The following is a 19,787-nucleotide window of genomic DNA, read 5'->3' as shown; positions in this document are numbered from 1 at the left end:
AGGTCCAAACACAGCTGAACTTCAAGAAGTTCATATTTGGATTAAAATATTATGGCTCTACTTGCTACCATTACTCATGGTATCATTCAGCACCAGCTCTTTAGACTTGTTATTTATTATCATTAATCTTAATTATTTGTGTTACAGTAGCACCGAGAGAGGTCTCAATTCAAATAGGGGACCCATTGTGCTAGGTGCCCTAACACTACAAACAAATAGAACTATTCCTACACTGAAGAGCTTACAATAAGTGACCATGGGTCCCCTTCTGGATCTCCTATTGATTTCATTAGGAGTTTTGGGTGCAGAGGGCTTTCAAGAGCTTGCCTTATATTGCTGTTTTGTGTTACAAAATAATGCAAAGGAACCTAATGACCACTGAAATTATTTATTTCCTTGCAAAATGCACATAGGATTATGTTACCTACCCTTCTTTTTTCATTACACTGAGTGAGCATAACAATGATTTGTGATTTTTGCTGGAGAACCATCTTCCAAAAATCATTCCTTGTCTCTGGCAATGGCCCCTGGGTTGCAATGTATTCCTGTGGTGAGTTGTAGCCCTAAGAGACAGGTGCAATTTATTAATATACTTCATTTCACAGACTGTTCAGAACATAAATTCTCCTCAGGAGCATATATACAACATGTTTTTAAAGTTACATTTTTGAATGTTTAAGTCCAAAATTCAAAGAGCTTTTTTAAAGTAATTCCTAACATGAAGAAGCCTATATCAAGTTGTTTGGTTTGTTGTTTTTAATTCAGTGAAAACTGTTTTTTTTTTAAATCAAAATATTTCCAAGGAGATTTTGAGTCCCAAATACTACAGAAGAACCTGGAAATTAGCCTGTGTATGGACAGAAAGTAAAACTGACCAATGTAAACTCACTGTCCAAAAGTACAAAAAATAAACAGCATAAAAACTGAAAACCAAATCAGGGCTGGTTTTTTTTTTAAACAAAGTTTTAATAAATTTAATATGCTGTGAATTCACAAGTACAATGTTATATATCCTTATCTTGTCCTTTCCCCCAAATAAATTAAGTGGCACCTTAATTAAATTTAATAATAGAATCGAAAGGAAAGGATTAATCAGCTGAACTCTAATCAAGGAACACATGCATAAGTGTCTGCAAGCTCAAGACCCAAATCAGTAAAATACCTGGTAATCTTAGACCTAAAATAATAGTAATAGATTATTCTAAAAGTCATAACTCTTAGAAGGTTATCATATATTTATCATTTACTAAACCTGAAGCACCTCTAGGAGAAATTATACCCATACATTCACATTCCTATCCCTCCGCTAATTTGTCTGCTTTTATTTGTAGATACTTTTTTGGGCACTATTGTAGAAAAGGGTAATTTAGTAAATAATACAAGATACCATTTCAGTATCTGCTAGTTAACATCAGGCATATTTGCTGGGTGTCAGGGCTGATTTAACTATGACCCTGGCTCCCTGTTTACAGTGAACACAGGAGATTATCAGCAGAACTAGGTTCAGAAAGTTATCTAATACCCAGAGTAGTTGGGGGAAAAAATAACAGATACGTTCAAACCACAGTATGTTCCTGCATGAATTAGGCTATGGATGTATCAGCCTACAGCATTCAAGTAATTAAAATACTGATGATTTGGAAGCACTTTCCATAGGCAGCCTAATTCAGCATTTCCCATCTGTAAAAAACGCAGTTCAAACTCAACACTCATAATAATTCGTAAGTACAGAACACATTTCATTTTGCTTCCTATGGGGTGTGTATATAACTGATGCAGCACATTTCTGTTGACAGTGGAAAGCAGATCACCATGAACACTAGAGTTTGAGATGAAACTACCATGAGGTGCCAAGTGGGAGAGTGATCATCCAAATAAGCCAAAAACTAACTTAGCTGTGTTGTATCTAAAGTATTGGAAGGTGGTTTTTGTGCGTAGTATTAAACACATCTAAAATATAAACACGGAACTGACAAAAGCTGAAGAGACATATATATCTGGATGCTATATATGGATGCTATAAAATTGTCATTCTAGTTTTCTGACTAGCATCAAATGTACACATTATTAATATTTAATGAAGAAAAAGAGCCTGCATGGCCTTATCACTTAGTTCTGTGATCTTGTCAGATCTCGGAGGCTAAATAAGGTCAGTGCTTTGTCAGTGTTTGGATGGGAGACTTCCAAAGTGATGCACAAAGTGGTGATATTAATTCAGTAATGCTCTTCCCATTTTAGTCAGTACTGAACCAAGTCCTTAGCATGAAGCTATGGGCCACTGTGCTGTTTCAGTGGAGAACTAGAACACAGATATGCCAACCATTTGTAGTCATTAAAGATGCCACAGCACTTTTCATAACAGTAGGGAGCTTTTCCCAGCATCCTGGCCAAGTTCCTATGTACAAAATTACATTCTGCCTCCCTACATATCCCACACAGCTACAGCTGAATACAGCGTTCTTCACTTGCTGTCCTAAAACTACAGCAGTATCGCTATGAGCTGTTAGACAGCTGCTCTAACATAGTGCAAGGAAGAAGGCGTGAACAGAACAATAGCAAGATCAGGGTAGTGCAAATAGAAGCTATGTTTGCACACCATGCCCTGGGCTTGTTCTCTGTGCATTTTAACTGTACCTATATCTCTGTTTCACTGCCTTTATTCCACATAGATTAAAATATTGGAAAAAAAACCTCTAGCTGTTTGAGAATAGCAGTGCAGAGTTTAACCTTTTCACCCGTGTCTGCAGCCAATTTCCTCCCACCTGTAACAGGATGCATGCAAATTTCAGTGTTGCTGTGGCAAAATGTGCACAAAAACAGGTTTATGGGCTGGTGAAAAGTACTGTTCACTGAAGGCAAAATTAGTGACATTGCGGTAATTTTTTTTTTTTAAAAGAAGTCACCAAACTGCTAGGAATTTTCACTCTTTTCACTACCTGTGTGATATCTCCCTACTAAGAACATTAAGCCTCAGGTTGATTTGAGTCTTATCACTTACAGGAATATAGTTGGCATTAATGTAGTCTGAACCTTCTTCTTCATTCATCGAAATTAATCTGACACGGCTAAAGTCATCTGTAAAAAGAAGGGGGGGAAAAAGAATGGGGGCAGCTTGAGCAAATGGTGGGAGGTTTTAAATAATCTCTTAAAATCCTGAAACACAATTACACACGCTCCAGCATAACAAAGGCAAAACTGTAGAGGGCCAGCATGCCATACTAATAAGTAATGCCCAGTTCTCGCTGCATGGATACGGCTTCATTACTGCTACACGCTCCTGCCTTCAAGAGTCTTCACTGTCAGGTCTCTTTGGATCTCATTAAAATCATGAGGGAAAAAAAAGTTGAAGAAGGCTGCTCAGCAGTAGGAATGACCTACTATTTTCAATCATGACAAATATAAAACACAGAGCTTCACCCTTTCAAAACGAAGGGAGACCTATTTCTCTCCAAGGACAGCTTTTAAAACAAGCTTTTACCTGCTGGAAAACCTGCACCAATTCCACAATTAAAACTCTTTTTCCCCCCCGCCTTCCCCCAAGGGACCCTCGCAGGAGTCTGCGTCTATTGTACTTACATGGCAGGATATTTGTATAGCGATTTTTACATCGATTCATGGGAAGGTCAGCAGCAAAATGGGGTATGTCAAGCCCAATCAGTTTTAGCTCCTGTGTATGACAGAAGGGAAAATGTTGCAATTAAATTAACTAACGCCTGAAAATGAATGGTTTGTGAATAATGCTTCTGACAACGGCCAGACTGACAACCCTGGACTCCAAAGCACTTTATTTACGAACACTACAGATACAGCAAGTTTCCTTGTAATACCTCATCATGTGGCTCATACCTGGGCGACCACTTCTAAGAGTGGGAAGGAAGTCTGGTCTCCATGCCCATTCAACCTTTGGCTACCCTGATGAGATTGTCAGTACGTTTGTCAGTTACTGTCACCTAAGCTGATGATTTTGTTCCTATCTACCAAACTCATTCCACATAGGCCACTGAATAGCTATCAGATGGTGTCACCATCTGAGCTAGATTTCAGTAATGCTTCCTCAATTACCTACAACTCACAGCTGCTTTTGATCCTGAGATTTATATAATTACTATTCATTACCTTAAATAATCAATCTAAAATATTCTGTAACATACGATCATAAATAAGATGAACACAATGTGTGCCACCTGAGAGAACAGTGGGTCAAATCCTAACCCTATCAAGTCAAATGGAGTTTTGCCACCACGATCAACAGATCCAAGATTCCACCTAGTGTTTGTAGTTCCCTTTTGTCTTCACTTGACAATCTTGCATTTTTAGCACTGGGGAAATAAACTAGTCAAACAAGACCATATGTCCCCAGTTAACTGTCCCTTTGTTTCAGAAGATTTGGTTGTCACCAATGCCATTTTTCATTTTAAAAATGCATTGCAGTCAACTTAGGCTGCCACGTGGACTATGCTACAACAGATGTGTGGGTCCGAATGCCGCAATCATACCACCCATCTGGTTCTTTCAGTCTGGCAAAAGTAGTAGTCCAATTTGGGAGAGGCAGCCAGGAGCTGTCGTCTCCATATACATACCTCAAACTGCAGAGAAAATTTATAATCTGAATCTTTGGCCATATCCTTGATGTAGCCATCGAAGTCATCCAACTGCACAGGGCTTTTCAAAAACACATGGAAAAGAAATTAATTTCTTAAATAGGTTTGTTTTGTTTTTGAGTACTAACAATTCACTAATCTGTATTTTTAGCATTGTATTCTACTAAGTAATTATACCTGGGATAGAGCTTGCAAAAAATCTGAAGTCTGTGTACCTGAAATGTGACACATACTGTCTGATGAATCATTTACCTGTGATTACATGTACTGTATTGTAGCCATGTGGGCAACTGCCGCTAATAGGTTAAATCTACCCACATCATTAAGCTAAATTCTTGAGGCAAAATTCCCATTGGCTTCAGTTTGAATTTTGCCTGATTTAGGATGCAGGATTTGGCCCACTGGCAACGGAACATAGAATTGAGAGTCAGGAGAGCTACCAACTCCTCACCTTTCAAATCAAACTGTTTTAAAGGGGACCCTCTAGCTATAGCTCTGATTGAAATCTCCATTTCAATTAAAAATGAGCCTGGGATGCCAGATTTGGATCCCGATTCTAAATCCCATCACAGTTCAGATGGTCCTATCCAGGGTTTATGTTCTGGTCATCTTTAATTACAATACAATGGCACTACTTCCTGGATGGCAGCAAAAGCAGCTCATTTAAACTGCCATAGTGACACACAAAAATCCCTTTCATACAGGGGGAACTATCTGGTAAACACAATTTTTTAAATTTCACATGCACCATAATCACACAAGCCATTAATAGGTTTCATTGGCCTGAATTTGGGTCAGACAAGGTCTATGATGTAAAAAATGCAAATTTCAGCCCCAGAGCAACAATTGTTTTCCACTGACTTTGAGAAGTTCAGGTGTTTGCCATGTTTGACATTAGAAGCCAAATTCTACTCTAGCATAAATGGGCACAACGCCCATTGAAGACAATGGAGCACAGACATATTGGGCCAGATCTTCAACTGGTATAAAGTGGCCTGGCTTTATTGACTCTAATGGAGCTATGCCTGTTTACTCCAGCTGAGGATCAGGCCCTGAATTCAGGCTAAAGAATGAGTCATTAGTTTAACACCTTAAATAATGAAATACAAGCAAAGAGTTTTCCTCACTTAATTATCATGTTTTAATTTACAAAATACCGAGGCATGTACACAATAATCCGTTCATTTACTTGAAGCAATATGCCACCAAGGAACTGTCTTTTATCTCCAGATAATTACTCCTGTTTACCTGTTTAACATTAATGATCTAATACACAACAGCAACTGCCATCAGAGCCTGATATCAAGAAGGAAATAGCAGTTTTTCACCGTTTGTCATTTTTAAATGAGGAAAGGCCCTGTTGGAATTGCTAACTTAGTATCATTGATTTTTCCCCAGTGGTTAATTTTCTATCAGTCAGGAGCTCTTTTACTACAACCCAGCTGTTGAGAAGATAAAACAAAACACAGGGTACTCTTGATTTAGTGCAGGGGTTCTCAAACTTCATTGCGACCCACCCCCCACTTCTGACAACAAAAATTACTACATGACCCCAGGAGGGAGGACCAAAGCCTGAGTCCGCCTGATTCCCACTGCCCCAGGTGGGGGAGCCAAAGCCAAAGCCCGAGCCCCACTGCCCTGGGCAGGGAAGGGGTCAAAGCCAAAGCCCAAGGGCTTCATCCCCAGCCCGGGGGCCTGTAACCTGAGCCTGCCGCCCAGGGCTGAATCCCTCGGGCTTCAGTTCGTCCCCGAGCCCCAGCAAGTCTAAGCCAGCCCTGACGACCCCATTAAAATGGGGTCCTGACCCACTTTTGGGTCCCGACCCACTGATTTAGTGTAATTATCTGTTGCCATGTGCTTCCAGACATCTCTTGCTACAATCTCTCTCTGGAGGTATTTACCAGAATGAAGAATATTTATCTCTGTAACTTCAACACATTTCCTATAGTCATAAAAATTATTGTTCAGTCTAATGTGACCATCAATTTTTTAAAAATATTATTTAAATATCAAAAAGTCACATACTTGGTCAGCTTCCTCTTCTTTAATCCATTTTTACTCCTGTAAGGTAGACAAACAGCTTTTTTCAGTATAACTCATCATCTGGACTTGATTAAAAATTAGCCCTACTGTCAAAATTGAACTGGTTTCCATCTGAATTCAATGTGTAGGTTTTATGATTTCCTTAATAGGTCAGGAGTGTGAGTGGAAAGTTGATCTCTTTGAAGTCAATGGCAAAACTCCCTATGGATTTCACCCTATGGCGTTAAGGCACTGCTTGCATTTCAGAGAAGGAGAGACAGGCAACCATGCTCAGAGACCTGGGGTGAAATCCTGATTATGCTGAAGTCAATGGGAATTTTGCAACCAACTTCAAAGGGCACAAATTTCACCCCTTGTGCCTGAGCCTGGCATAATCCCTCCAAAAGTGCAAGCCAAATTAGCCTGCTACATCCCTTTATGAATTGCAGCATAAAGTTCCATCACAGTCACTTCAGCTCTGTCCCTGCCTCACCTGGTCCAATCTCCTCTAGGAAAGCTAGTGCCACCATACAGATGATAGAAACACAAGGACTGAGATTATGCCTGGCCCTTCACAAGTGTGCAAGGATTGGAAGCCCCTTGCAACCTACTTCCTCCTTTCCAAACACACATGAGGCTAAGAAATTCTAGCCTATGCATGGCATTTCACATACACTACATAATCAGAATAAGGAATGATCCCCTGCTTCCACAATGAAGGCAATGGCAAATATCCCACACATTTCAACAGAAGTAGGAAATGAGTGAGTTAAGCAAGGTAATCCTTAAGAAATGGAAATAAAAAGTGCAGTATACTAACCACCATCATACATTACGTATTGTTCCAGACACGGAATCCTGGCTCACGTCTGTCTGAAAACAGTTCTAATATGTGACAATTCACACACTAAAGAAGACCCAAAGAAGAGCTCTGCATAAGCTTGAAAGCTTGTCTCTCTCACCAACAGAAGCTGGTCCAATAAAAGATATTCCCTTCCCCACCTTGTCTCTCTAACTCACTACACTGTCTACTGCTTACCTCTGAAGAGGTTAAATTCACTGACAGCTGGAACAATGTTAACCAGTCAGATTATATGTCCAAATGAGCACATTCTGAATTAATTTAGCTACAGTTTCTAAGAACTATCGATCATGTCTGCTAGGACAATCAGACAGCTTGAACAAATTTCTGCTCCATAAAAGGCCCATCAGATGTGCTAAATACTTTTTCTGCGACATTAGTGATATCTGCCCTTAAGTATGTCCTGCTATAATAAAGTTAAAACTTTTTTATTTCATGGTCATAATCAAGTGATTTCTAGATACTCTTGGCTAAAGCAATTTATACTAGCTACGATTGGTTGAAATTAGATTTTTTAAAATCCAAAAACGGGAACACTAATTTTTAATTTTTTTAAACAAATTCAAAATGCTTTTTTTTTTAAAAAAATTGGTATTTTCAAAAAATGTTTTGAAATAGCAAGGAAAAATACAGAGGAAATTGGAAAAAGAGAAAATTTAAGTTTTCCCTCCTTTTATCTCCAGAGGAATAAAAAGGAGGAGGGGGAAATTTCAAAAGGAAAAAAAAAAAAAAAAGTAAGAGGAAGGGAAAAAACACCCCAAAAAGTCAAAACATATTTTTTGGAAATGAAACTAAAGTTTTGAATATGTTTCTAAAAAATTTGTTCTGATTTTTTTCATAAAACAACAAAAAACGGAATGAAGCTAAAACGGCTTGTTTTCTTTCTAAATAATTCCCTCTCAATAGAAGTTTTTTGATCAGCTCCATCATCAGCTACTACTCTGGGCAGTACCTTCTTGTTGTATTATAACAATCCATTTTCATTCATAACAGATGGTGCGTCTGCAGAGTTAACATAGCGATGCCAATAACATTTCTACACTAGTGTGGAACAATTACTATGTAATACAATATATACCATTATCTATCTAACTTGAAATAACTTTTTGCTATTTAGACACCGACACATGTGCACCTTGACTATACCCATACCCTTGAAACATTTATTTTACATCTTAACAGTAGTTTTGCCAAAGAAGTCTTTAGAATGAATTTATCCAGGCTATCCAAATGTTATCCCTTGTGACTAGGGTAAATCTGAAAGCTTGGCATACAGGATTAATTTAAAAGGAAAAATATTAAAGTGCTGCCTATGATGTGAGTGCTTCTAAGAAATCTCCTCCAAGAAACACTTCAATAGGCACATAAAACAGATGATTGACATCCATACCTCATGAGACAAACAAAAAACATTTATTAAGCTTTCAGAATCTCAAGAGTCCTTTGTTACTTTACATTGCAATGGCTGCTGAGTATTCACAAAACGTCATAACCAAACTGCACGTAAAACAAGGATGCTTGAAACGAGATTTCATTTCATGCTGGTATTCCATTTACATTATAGATTTAATATAGGCTTAGTAAAAACTAATCTAACACTCTGAAGGCCTGATTCTCCACAGTGCCGCATCTTGTGGGGTCATTTACATAGTGCAGCGTGGGTGTAGAATACTAGCATCCTGATTTGATAGCATGTTACATCCACTTTAGATTGGTGTAAATGACTACACAAAGCATAGGTGCTGGAACTAGGGGTGCGGCGGGTGCTGCCACACCCCCTGGCTTGAAGTGGGTTTCACTATATACAGGGTTACAGTTTGGTTCAATGGCTCTCAGCACCCCCACTATACAAATTGTTCCAGTGCCCCGACACAAGGGGCAGGTCAATGGAGTACCAGGCCTTGAGTGATTTTTGGAGGGTTTGCTCCTGCTCTTATAGAAGTCAATGGCAAAACTCCCATTGGCTTCCATGGGAGCAGACTCGGCCCCTTTCTCTAGTAATCAAAAAGTTTACTTTATCTAGATCCGATCCCAATTTAGAGGAGTGCTTTTAAATAGGCAACAAAACCAGAGATAATACTTCATCTCCACAATCCTTGTATAATATATTCCTCTGATTAACTTAACTGGGCACTGCCATTCCACAAGAATACTGCCACCATCCTGGTAAAAGATTTTGGCAACAGCGAGAGAGAGCCATTCTCTTGATTTTAGTACCAAACAGCAGAGGCATCACTTTGATTTCAGATCTAGAGGAGCACAAACTCCCACCCATTAAGTAAAAATTTCTTGGTCATACATATATTAAGATTTCATTTATGATTTTGTATGTTTATAAGCAAGCTATTTACATGGGTGGTCCATGTTATGGCTGTTCATAAATGCAGCAATTAAAGAAGTTGGAGATGGTTACAGGTCTGTCGCATCTTACACTCATTTAACATGCACGATTTCAACTTTACGCGGTCGGCAAAAACAAAAAACAAAAAAAAAGAGAAAAACAACAATTTTAATACTATACCTGTAGTGCGGGCGATTTCGCCCGCCATTGAACTCAATGGGATTTTGGCTATATGCGGTTTTCGCTTTACGCGTTAACCGCGGAACGGAACCCCTGTGTAAGATGAGACAGACCTGTATAAACCAGGGTGTAAGAAGCCTTTGGATCTAAATCAATTGATTAACCACTTATCAAAACATCAATCATTTATTAATCCTTTATAAATGGAACCTTAATATAAGGTGTGACCCATTTATTAGGGTTGGGGAGAGCTAGCTCAAAGCATTTGCTGTACAAATTCTGGGCCAGTTTTTGCTCCCAACAGCAAAACACCTATTTACTTTGGTGGAGAAAGATTGCACCTTTAAAAACAAATGGGTTGTTCTGGATTTACCCAGGTGAGCTAACACCAAGCAATTAGTAAGAGAAGATGGCAGCAGAAAGCAACATCAGGCAATCAGCAAGTGGATGAAGCAAAAGTTACAAGGGGGTTTATAATAAAGTGACAAAAGTTGCACAGGGACAATAATGAAGTGCGTGAGAGTGACCACTACAAAATTTTCTTTTTAAGTAACAAAATGGGTAGGAGCATAAACAAGCAAAATGTGAAGCGAGTAGCATGTATTTTGATACACACACACACACACACACACACACTATCTCCAGTCCATATTTCAGCACATGAAAATTATTGTAACTTCAAGAACTTCCAACCATTTGAAAACAAAAGAGCACATTTTTCATGTATTGGGAAATTAATATGGTTTAGCTATTGCATAGGGAAAAACAAGTAAAATCACTTACCAAGGATTAATATAAAATGCCAAAAGATAATCAGTCCAGAGGCATGAGGGTAGCAGAGTTAGGAAAGCAAATACACTTCTACGCCTGTGAGCATTAATAGATAACATATATAAAGATGAAAAAAAGTGAGGAGAGTTAGTAAGACAAACTAAACTCAGGAGCTCAGTCAATTGCATAATAGAGGTTAGTTAACAGGATAAAAATTTCCTGTTACTCTGTTAAACGTGAAAATTATTAGATTCCATGGCACTGGTACTCCATGATCCTGCAGCTTGTGTAGAAATTTATACCTGTTCAAAGTGAGTGTAAAATTGTACACAACTGGATGGGAGCATTTTACAGTAGTGCAAATACACCTCTACCCCAATATAACACAAATTCGGATACAACGCGGTAAAGCAGCACTCCGGGGGGGCGGGGCTGCGTGCTCCGGCAGATCAAAGCAAGTTCGATATAACACGGTTTCACCTATAATGTGGTAAGATTTTTTGGCTCCCGAGGACAGCGTTATATCAGGGTAGAGGTGTAACTACACAGAGTGCAAGGCAGTGTAGATTTAAGCCCAATATTTTAAAGCAATGTTAATGGATGTAATGGTGCCAGGTAAAGATGCTCCATGTGAACTCAGGGTGGGATTTTCAGCGGTGCCTAAAGTCACCAAGGTACTTTTAAAATCCTACCCACAACTTTGTCATCATTTATATTGCTCTAGTTTATGGTATATAGGGTATTTCAAGGGAGTTACATTTCATTTTCAGCTACGTATAGCTATTATATAGCCCAAATTTGCAAAACTCATTCTGGCAAGTAGTCCCATTGGCTTCAGTGGGAATATGTGTATGAGTGTCAAAGGATCAGGCCCATATACCTTCTCAGTCCTGTTGAGTCAGATTTCTGCAAATGACCATGAATCTGCAAAGGCAATACCACTAATAGGCAATACCAAGTCTTAAATAGTCACCATACATTGTTCCCCAAGGTTTCCAGCAAAGTTTTATTTGTTCTTTTGCTAAACTCAGTTTATTTCTGTTGTTTCTGTGGATAATTTTTTAAGGCAGATTTCACTACTATTAAATATAAGTTTTAGATACAAAATAACCCTTAACATTTATATTTGTGTGTTATGGACAGGGCCGACTCCAGGGTTTTTGCCGCACCAAGCAGCCACCCCGCAAAACAAAAAACAAACAAACAAACAAAAAAGCCCCGATCGCGATCTGAGGCACTTCGGCGGGAGGTCCTTCGCTCCGAGCAGGAGTGAGGGACCCACTGCCGAATTGCCGCCGAAGAGCCGGATGTGCCGCCCCTCTCTGGTGTGGCCGCCCCAAGCACCTGCTTGGTAAGCTGGTGCCTGGAGCCGGCCCTCGTTATGGACCAAATTCTGCTCTGAGTTACACAGATATAAATCCAAAGAAACTCAATTAATCCAGGAGTTACTCTGGCTTTACAGCACTCAGTAGAATTTGGTTCTGTATAATCAAAGTACTTTACAAACATTAACTCTTAATGAAACTGATAGACTCTGCACTCCTTATTCAATCAATGGGAGTTTTAACGGAGTAAGAATTTTGTGATTTGGCTTATCATGAATGTCTGGCAATTCCCAGAAGTAATACTGCTGACCTATGCCTGACTACTCTAAAAGAGGAACAAAGAATGGACACTTCCTTTGTCTGTGGTGTTGGTTAACATGGAGATAGCAGCACAAATGGGGCGTGTGTATGAGCAAGAGTGTGCATGTGTGTGCACCAGAGAGAGTGAAAATCAAGCTGCGTCTGCAGTAAGTGACCCTAACCCAAATCATCCAGCCTACACAGGAAAACCCCACATAGGGAAGTGGAAACTCTAGGAAGTTTCTTACTTTTTGTTGTTTTTGCTGCTGCAAATAAAAGGTGCTGGGGAGTCTGTTGGGCCCAAGATCTATAGAGATTTTTACAGATTTTGGGGGTCTGTCAGATACAAGTCTGCCCAGGGGCAAGGGAAACATGCTGCCCAGAACTCACCTGGTGATGCTGCCCATACAACCCATCCTCCAGGCAGCTATGAAGCATGGAGTGGGAGAGTGGTTTAGGCACCAATCCTGTAAACACTTAAGCACATGATTTACTCTAAGCACATGAGCAATACCACTGACATCCAGACTACTTACATGCTTAAAGTTAAGCATGTGCTTATGTGTTTATAAGATCAGGTCCTTACTCCTTAATAGTTGAGAGGAATCCCTGTGGGGCTGGTGTGGGGACAAAGTGGGTCCCTTCACAAGCAAGCCTCTATTTTCACAGAGGGCCTTCACCGGGCCTGGGAGTAGGAGCGAATGTTGTTGCCAAGGCAACCGTCTTCCCCTTCCACATCTCCAGGGTCGGGGATTTGCGGGTCTTCATTCCATCTGCCCACAGAAGCAGACGGAACAGTTCTGGCCTATGTTTCCTTTCATCCTCTGATATCAAACAGGAAAAGTGTCCATCAAACCACAACCTAATCTGATTGAAATTCCTATCTTTCTTTATAGGCAAAACTCCCACTGAAGTGAGGCCCTCAAGATTTGGCCCCATTGCCTTAAACTGGTCAAATACTAAACAGGTATAATCTTTGAGAATTCATGCAGATGATAACTCAAGCAACAGGAATGGTCACACTTACTCATGCAAGCCTAACAATGAATTCCCCCCCCCCCCCCCCCCAAGCCCTTTCTGTTTTTAATAATGTCTGTTGCTATTTTAGTAATTTGATTCCAGTGTGGATTTTTAATTTACAAGAGTATTTGATCTTCTGCCTGGGCTGCAATTAACGTACTCCAAATAAGAGAAGCTGAGAAGGAGATTAGCATGTACTCAGTATGGCTGGCTGCTATTAAAGCTAGACCAAGCAAGTGAAGCTTGTTTAATATGTAGTTAATTAGCAGCGCTGTTAGGTATTGACAGGCTTTCCTGGGATTCTTTGTTCAGTTTGTGTGCTTATTAGCAAAAGGCTTGTTTTGGTGCAGTATCAATCCATTTAATCCCATCCTTGCTGGCAGCCTACACCCTGTGAGATCATAGAAACGGTTCCAAGTCCACCAATTCTTCATTCTAATCCCTTTCACATTCAACAAAACTGAACCACGAGTGAAAAACTGAAGCACTTAGTTTCTTTTCCCTATGGATTTTGGTGGCATTTTTTAATAGTGTACTTTGGCCAGCTTTGGAAGCTACCTATGTTTGGGTTTTTTGGGGTCACTGACAATAACTTCCCAAAACAGTAAACAAGTCAGTTAGGAGCAGCACTGGACTATCGGGAACATGAATAAGAATCACAACATCAGCAGAAAATAGGGAAATCACTAGGGCCCATTTTGCCTCGATGGAAGCTAATAGGGTGGATTTATTTGCTCTAACACCTCTCAGGGAGTGATGGAACTATTGATGGAATGGAATAGCTAATCAATGCCTGCTGTTTCTGCAGATGGTTTTGCAGACCTGACTGGGTGTGTTTTGCTTCCAAACACCCCAGCAACACTGAGCACAAAGTTGTAAGAGCTATTTGAGCTAGCTTGGCCTTGTTCCAAATACAAAGGAAAAATAACTAATGGCACTGGGGCTTGTATTTCTGTGAACAGAGTTGTTAGCTGATGATCTATAAAGAGCAACCTCACTGCTCGACATTAATATATCTCCATAGAGCTGCTAATGGATTTATAGATCAGGCTTCTATCCCTTTGTTACTTTAGAAAATATATAGAATGTGCGTAAGGGAAAGGAAAAAAAATGTAGCTAGCCCAGTTGGAATATGTTGTACATCCTCATTTCCTACAAAAAATAGTTTCTGACAAAAGACATGGCCCTGGGCCATCATTCAGTCAAATAAAATACAAAACAAAACCAAAAATCAGCTACCGTTACTTTATGTTAAATTGCGCTAGTGATCATATAACAAAAACATAAGAACATAAAAGTCAGACTTGCCAACGAAGGTAGATGGTGAGAAAAGGATGGGGGGGGGGGGGAAGCATAGAGGTAGCAGTATATAACTCACCAGTTATATGGAAGTTTTCCATCTCTCTCCAATGAAGCAAAATTGACAAAGGTTCCAGCCCCACACTCCCTGTTTCAGGAAGACCATTGAGTTCAAGGTTATTATTGCTGGACAAACATAATGCTTGTTGATTTTGTCAATGGTGTTGCCCTAATACAGATCACTAAGAGCCTGATTCTAAGAGGTGGTGTGTATCCAGGCCTCCCACTGAAGCAAGGGCTGAACTTGCTGGGTACAGCTCAACTGAAGTCAGTGGATCTGCACCATCGTAAGCCATGTCTGGATGTGACCTTTTAGAAGTAGTGGGTGCTCACCATCTTCTGAGATCAAGCTTCCTAATATTCTGCCTCAAGAATAAGATGAGAAAAAAGTTGTCAAAATGGATTTCTATCTAGGGATGTAAATGGCACCAATCTCCATAATTTCAGAGCACCTGCCAAGTGTAGTATTCTCCTGTTCAGCTGAAATCCTGTTGTCTGATCCTCCGCATTATCCGAATCCCTTCCTTGTCCCCCCAGCATGAGACACATGCCCCTTGCAGCATGTATCTCATGCTGGGGGACAAGGAAGGGATCTGGATAATGTGGAGGTTTGGATAATAGAGCAGAGACCCCCAGCAAGGACTGAGAGGATGATGATAACGAATCATCCTGCTGCTGATTGGCTCCTGCAGCAGTGCAGGGAGCCCTCTGCAGCCCCGTTGTCCGTCAAGTGAGTGTTTAGGTCAGAGCAGAGACCCCCAGCCAGGAGTGCAAGGAGGATGACAAGACCTTGGCTGTGGGGGAGGCCATCCCGCTGCTGAATGTCTCCTGTCCTCTCGATTATCTGAATAAAATCTGTGTCCCCCCCCCCATGCTATTCAAATAATCAGGAGTATACTGTATTTGTCCTTACATCATCCCTAGGAGGTAGGGAAGCATTATCCCCATTTCACCAATGGGGAAAATGAGGCATAGTGTTTAAAGGACTTGCCTAATACCATAAAGGAAATGTGTGGCAAAGCCAGGACTGGAGTCTTTATTCCAGTGCTTTAACCACAAAACCAACCTTTGACCTTCTCAACATCAAATGAAAAACTGAATGTTGAGTATTTTTGCTTGCTTGCTTGAAAAATGATTACATGCAAGTATATAGTTCATTTAAAAAAAAAATTCCTCTTGTGGTAGAGAAAATGAGAAAGAAAAAGCCCTGGGCTGCATGCATGATATTTAAATATGGAAGAGAATCTGGATTTTCCCAGAACCAGCTATATGCAAAAGGAACAAATCATGCATTGAAAGGGGTGATTGGGTAAATTCATTTGCATGGAGTATATGGCAAAGACTTGATACATGAAATGCAACTATCTGTTGTGTAATCAGTTAGCAAGTTTTTTAAAGTGATCCTCTGAAGTGACATTACTTGGTTTTCTGACCTAGAAGGGAAAATTCAAATTAAATGTATTATTTCACACACACATTATGGTTCTGGATTATAAGAATATGGAAACTCGCAAGGCTCAGACCTGCAAACCTTCCAGTCACAGAGCTACATACAGAGGATCTGGGGGATTAGCCACCCAGTTTAGCTAGCCAGTCAAGGATTAACTCAGACGAGAAAGGTGAACTGTGAGCTACAACACTAGCTAAAGGAAAGCAAATCTCATTCTTCAGGGCATAGGATGGCTGCTGGAGGTGTATGAAGGAACTGCATCGTTTATAAAGAGCAGTACTTGGAGGGAGGGGAAAAGGTGCCTTTCTTCTGTCTGAAGGAACAAATACTGGGCACAGAGAGGCTGGTCTTGATTGATTAGTTATCTGATCTGGAATGGCAAATTTTGTGTTCCCAGCAATTTAAATGATTTTGCAAAATAATCTGGATGATTTTAAGAATTCTATAAACCATACATCTTTATTTGTCTTAAAACCATCTCATATTTTATTTAATATTCAGTAAATCTGAGCAATCAAATAGCCCAAGAAAAGATGACTGCTTAGATAATCAGCCCTTAAAAATGGTTTGAATTTGCATTTTACCAAACCCTTCACAGCTCCAAATTAAGACAGAGGTTGAGGCTAATAATTCCACCCAACAGTAAGAACAGCTATGCGATAAAGCAAGTAGTAGTTAAACTCCTAAGAAACAGCAGCGAACAGGGAAACTTTTGAGGTACTATGTTTATAGATATCTCAAACACCAAGTGAGCACAAAGAGTACCATGTGCCACACAAGCAAAACCCAATATTATATTTTACCCATTATTTTAAAGCTTCTTGAACTTAGAATAAGACTGGACCTACCTGGCCATTTGCAGATGTTTCCGCCTGAGTACAACAAGAGTCACAAGCAACAGTCCAATCAGGAGAATGCTCAGGATGGCTAACACAGAGATCACCACTATGTTGGGATTCATCTCAGTAACTGCACACAAACAATGACTCTGGGTTATTAATTTCAGAATCCATGATCATTTTATATTTATATATATTATTGTTTTATAGTCTTCTCAGTCAATCTTCGGAGTGAGAAATCTTATCAGTGGAGGTTAGGGCAGGTTTAGGGTAACTGACCCCATACAATTCAATAGGGGAAATGACACAGTTGTGGCATGGTTGCAAGCTTCTGCACAGGAAGCTTTTATGAATGTTAATGAAAAGGAGGGAAAAAAAGAGGTAGGAAAGGAAGGAAGAAAAAAAGTGTATATAATATCGATATCTTATTTATCTAAGTCTCCCACAATGCACTCCAACATCTGTGGCATTATATGTCAGCAATAATCAATACAGTCTCTAACCTGAGTCTGAAATAAAGGGCCTAATTCTCTGTTGGGGTAACTCAATTGAAGACAACTGAATTACATCAGCAGATAATTTGGCCTAAAATATTTTGTTGCAATTAGAGACAGAGTCAAGGCTCAGGAACATTCTTAACAGGTGTGTTTGCATCAGCTTTTTCAGATTTATTTCTAGTTCTACAGGACATTATTATTATTTGTATTGTGATGGCACCAAAGAAGGGAGTATCCTTGCCCAGTAAAGCTTACTATTTATTGTAAGAGTGCCTACAGAAGCAGTCCTTAGAACAGAACAGGGGTTTAAGCTAAGTACTGAACTTTGACATTTGACATTTAGGTCATAACATTACTTGTAAGATATGCTTTAGTCACTTATGGTCTGATCTCATTAACTAAGCAGAACTGAGCCTGATTATTCTGGATGGGAGTCCCACAGCTGTAAGGAAGTGGTAATGGTGATTCAATAATGGCATTCTTCCTTCCGAGTAAATTTGAGCCCAGAACCCATGAGGATGCTAGAGGGGCTTGGCTCCATCAGGAGACATCTTTTTAGTTTCTGACCTCTCCAGGTCATTCAGTTGCCCTTTCCTTCTCACCTCTTCCCAGTTCAGTCTCTGGATCACCTCCTCCCTGAAGGCAGAAAGAAACTTTTCTCATTACCACAGAGGAAGAGTCCCAGCCTAGTAACTGAGACTTTGCCCATATTTTGCCTGGACACGGCTATGATAATTTCCTCTACGGGTGTCATCAGGGCAGTAATCCCAGAGTCTTCCTTCAAACTGGAAGCAAGGGACTATGAATTATAAAGCCCAATCTAAAAATCTAATTAGAATTATTTTAAAACACACACAGAAATTGGGGTTTCCCTAACGATTTTAAAAAAAGGCACTCCCTAGTGGTGAACAGAGGTGACAGCAATACCAAATACTTAACACTTAACCAGCTGCCGCCCCATTCCACCCTGGAGCTGGCTACATTTCAGTGAAATAATTCTGATATCAGTAACACCTGAAAAGCAGCTTCAGAAGGAACAAAGAGGCAAACATTATAGCTGTGTAGAGAGGTGGAACTGGCAAAGTCTGGCTTACCCATGGTAGAGACAGCTATGAAGGTGGGAACGCTAGGGCTGTTGTGGCTGAAGGTAGTCACGCTGCAATTGTAGGACGTGGCAGGCAGTAGGCTGGAGATAGTCACTACATGTGAAGAAACAGTAACAGGTTCCTAAAGATACAAAAAAAGTACACTGTAGTTTGTCTCTCTCATTCAACCCTTGTTTTCTACGTGAATTGAGATCTGGCAAAAGAAGCCAGTCTATTTAAATGCTGGGATGGTGGGCAGGGCCCACCTAAGCAATGAAAAGATCTGTTCCTGAGATGCAGGAAGGGCCACAGAATCCAGAACTTAACTGATTATTGATGGCAAAAAATGAAAAACAGAGATGGAGGTGCAGGTCTCAGGGCCAAATGAAGGATCCAGAGGGGGAAAACCAAGCAGAGAACCTCAGACAGTGCCCACTCTTCCAATTTGTCCAGGGAGTCAGTAGAGCAACACACAGGAACTGTGCCTAGATGCATGCACAAGGAACTGGAAAATGGCCCCACAGCCATAAAAAACTTCCCTGTCAAGCTTCCTCCTCCTAGACGGCAATCTTAGCTAGTACCAGGAGTAGATTGATAAGGAGATCTTGAGCCTAATCCAGACTGACAACTCTGAATGCTAAAGTCACGTTTAGCCACAGAGCAGCGACAGTAGCAGCAAGCTCCCCATACACCATCTTACAAATGTGCCTCATCCTTTCCTTGGAGGTACGTACCTCCTTCACCAGTGGAGGGTAGTTCAAGTATCTTTGCACTTTGCCCACAGGTGACTTTTTTGAAGTGGAAGATCATAGTAAAGCCCCAGGGATAAGCAGCATTTATTAGTACAGCTATCAGACCCCTGAGCCTTGCTTTTCTAGTCAAGAAAATTTACACCTCATTGTAAACGCTATAAATCTTCGTACAGAGTTTTAATGACTGTTTCTGTGTTTGATGCATGGTGTAAAAGGTGTTTTATAAATGCTGATGGGATGAAAGAAAGTCAATAAAATAAACGTGTAGACCTACAGAGAACTTATGTTCTCATTGATAACCCTTTTTTCTACCAATTCAGCTAAAATCAGAAGAGGTTTATTGATATGAAAATAGGGCAAAATAAATTGGATGTTTCAGCTGG

General features: G+C 40.1%; 1 protein-coding gene across 1 annotated transcript in view; it reads right to left on the bottom strand.

The window, feature by feature from the left end:
• PTPRO (protein tyrosine phosphatase receptor type O) overlaps positions 1 to 19,787 on the bottom strand; it is a 197,805-nt gene that overhangs the window by 15,567 nt on the left and 162,451 nt on the right. The window contains exons 14-22 of the mRNA XM_026652201.1: positions 18,662 to 18,796; positions 17,080 to 17,200; positions 14,801 to 14,869; positions 10,790 to 10,873; positions 6,627 to 6,662; positions 4,581 to 4,662; positions 3,577 to 3,667; positions 2,999 to 3,075; positions 429 to 563 (exon numbers count right to left, since the gene is read on the bottom strand). Of these exons, the coding sequence (XP_026507986.1) occupies positions 429 to 563; positions 2,999 to 3,075; positions 3,577 to 3,667; positions 4,581 to 4,662; positions 6,627 to 6,662; positions 10,790 to 10,873; positions 14,801 to 14,869; positions 17,080 to 17,200; positions 18,662 to 18,796 (830 nt within the window). The remainder of the gene's footprint in view (positions 1 to 428; positions 564 to 2,998; positions 3,076 to 3,576; positions 3,668 to 4,580; positions 4,663 to 6,626; positions 6,663 to 10,789; positions 10,874 to 14,800; positions 14,870 to 17,079; positions 17,201 to 18,661; positions 18,797 to 19,787) is intronic.

The sequence above is a fragment of the Terrapene carolina genome, unplaced genomic scaffold (genome assembly GCF_002925995.2).
Source record: "Terrapene carolina triunguis isolate 2854851 unplaced genomic scaffold, T_m_triunguis-2.0 Scaffold112, whole genome shotgun sequence".
Classification (NCBI taxonomy): Eukaryota; Metazoa; Chordata; order Testudines; family Emydidae; genus Terrapene; species Terrapene triunguis.
This window is presented reverse-complemented; position numbering and strand designations above follow the sequence as displayed.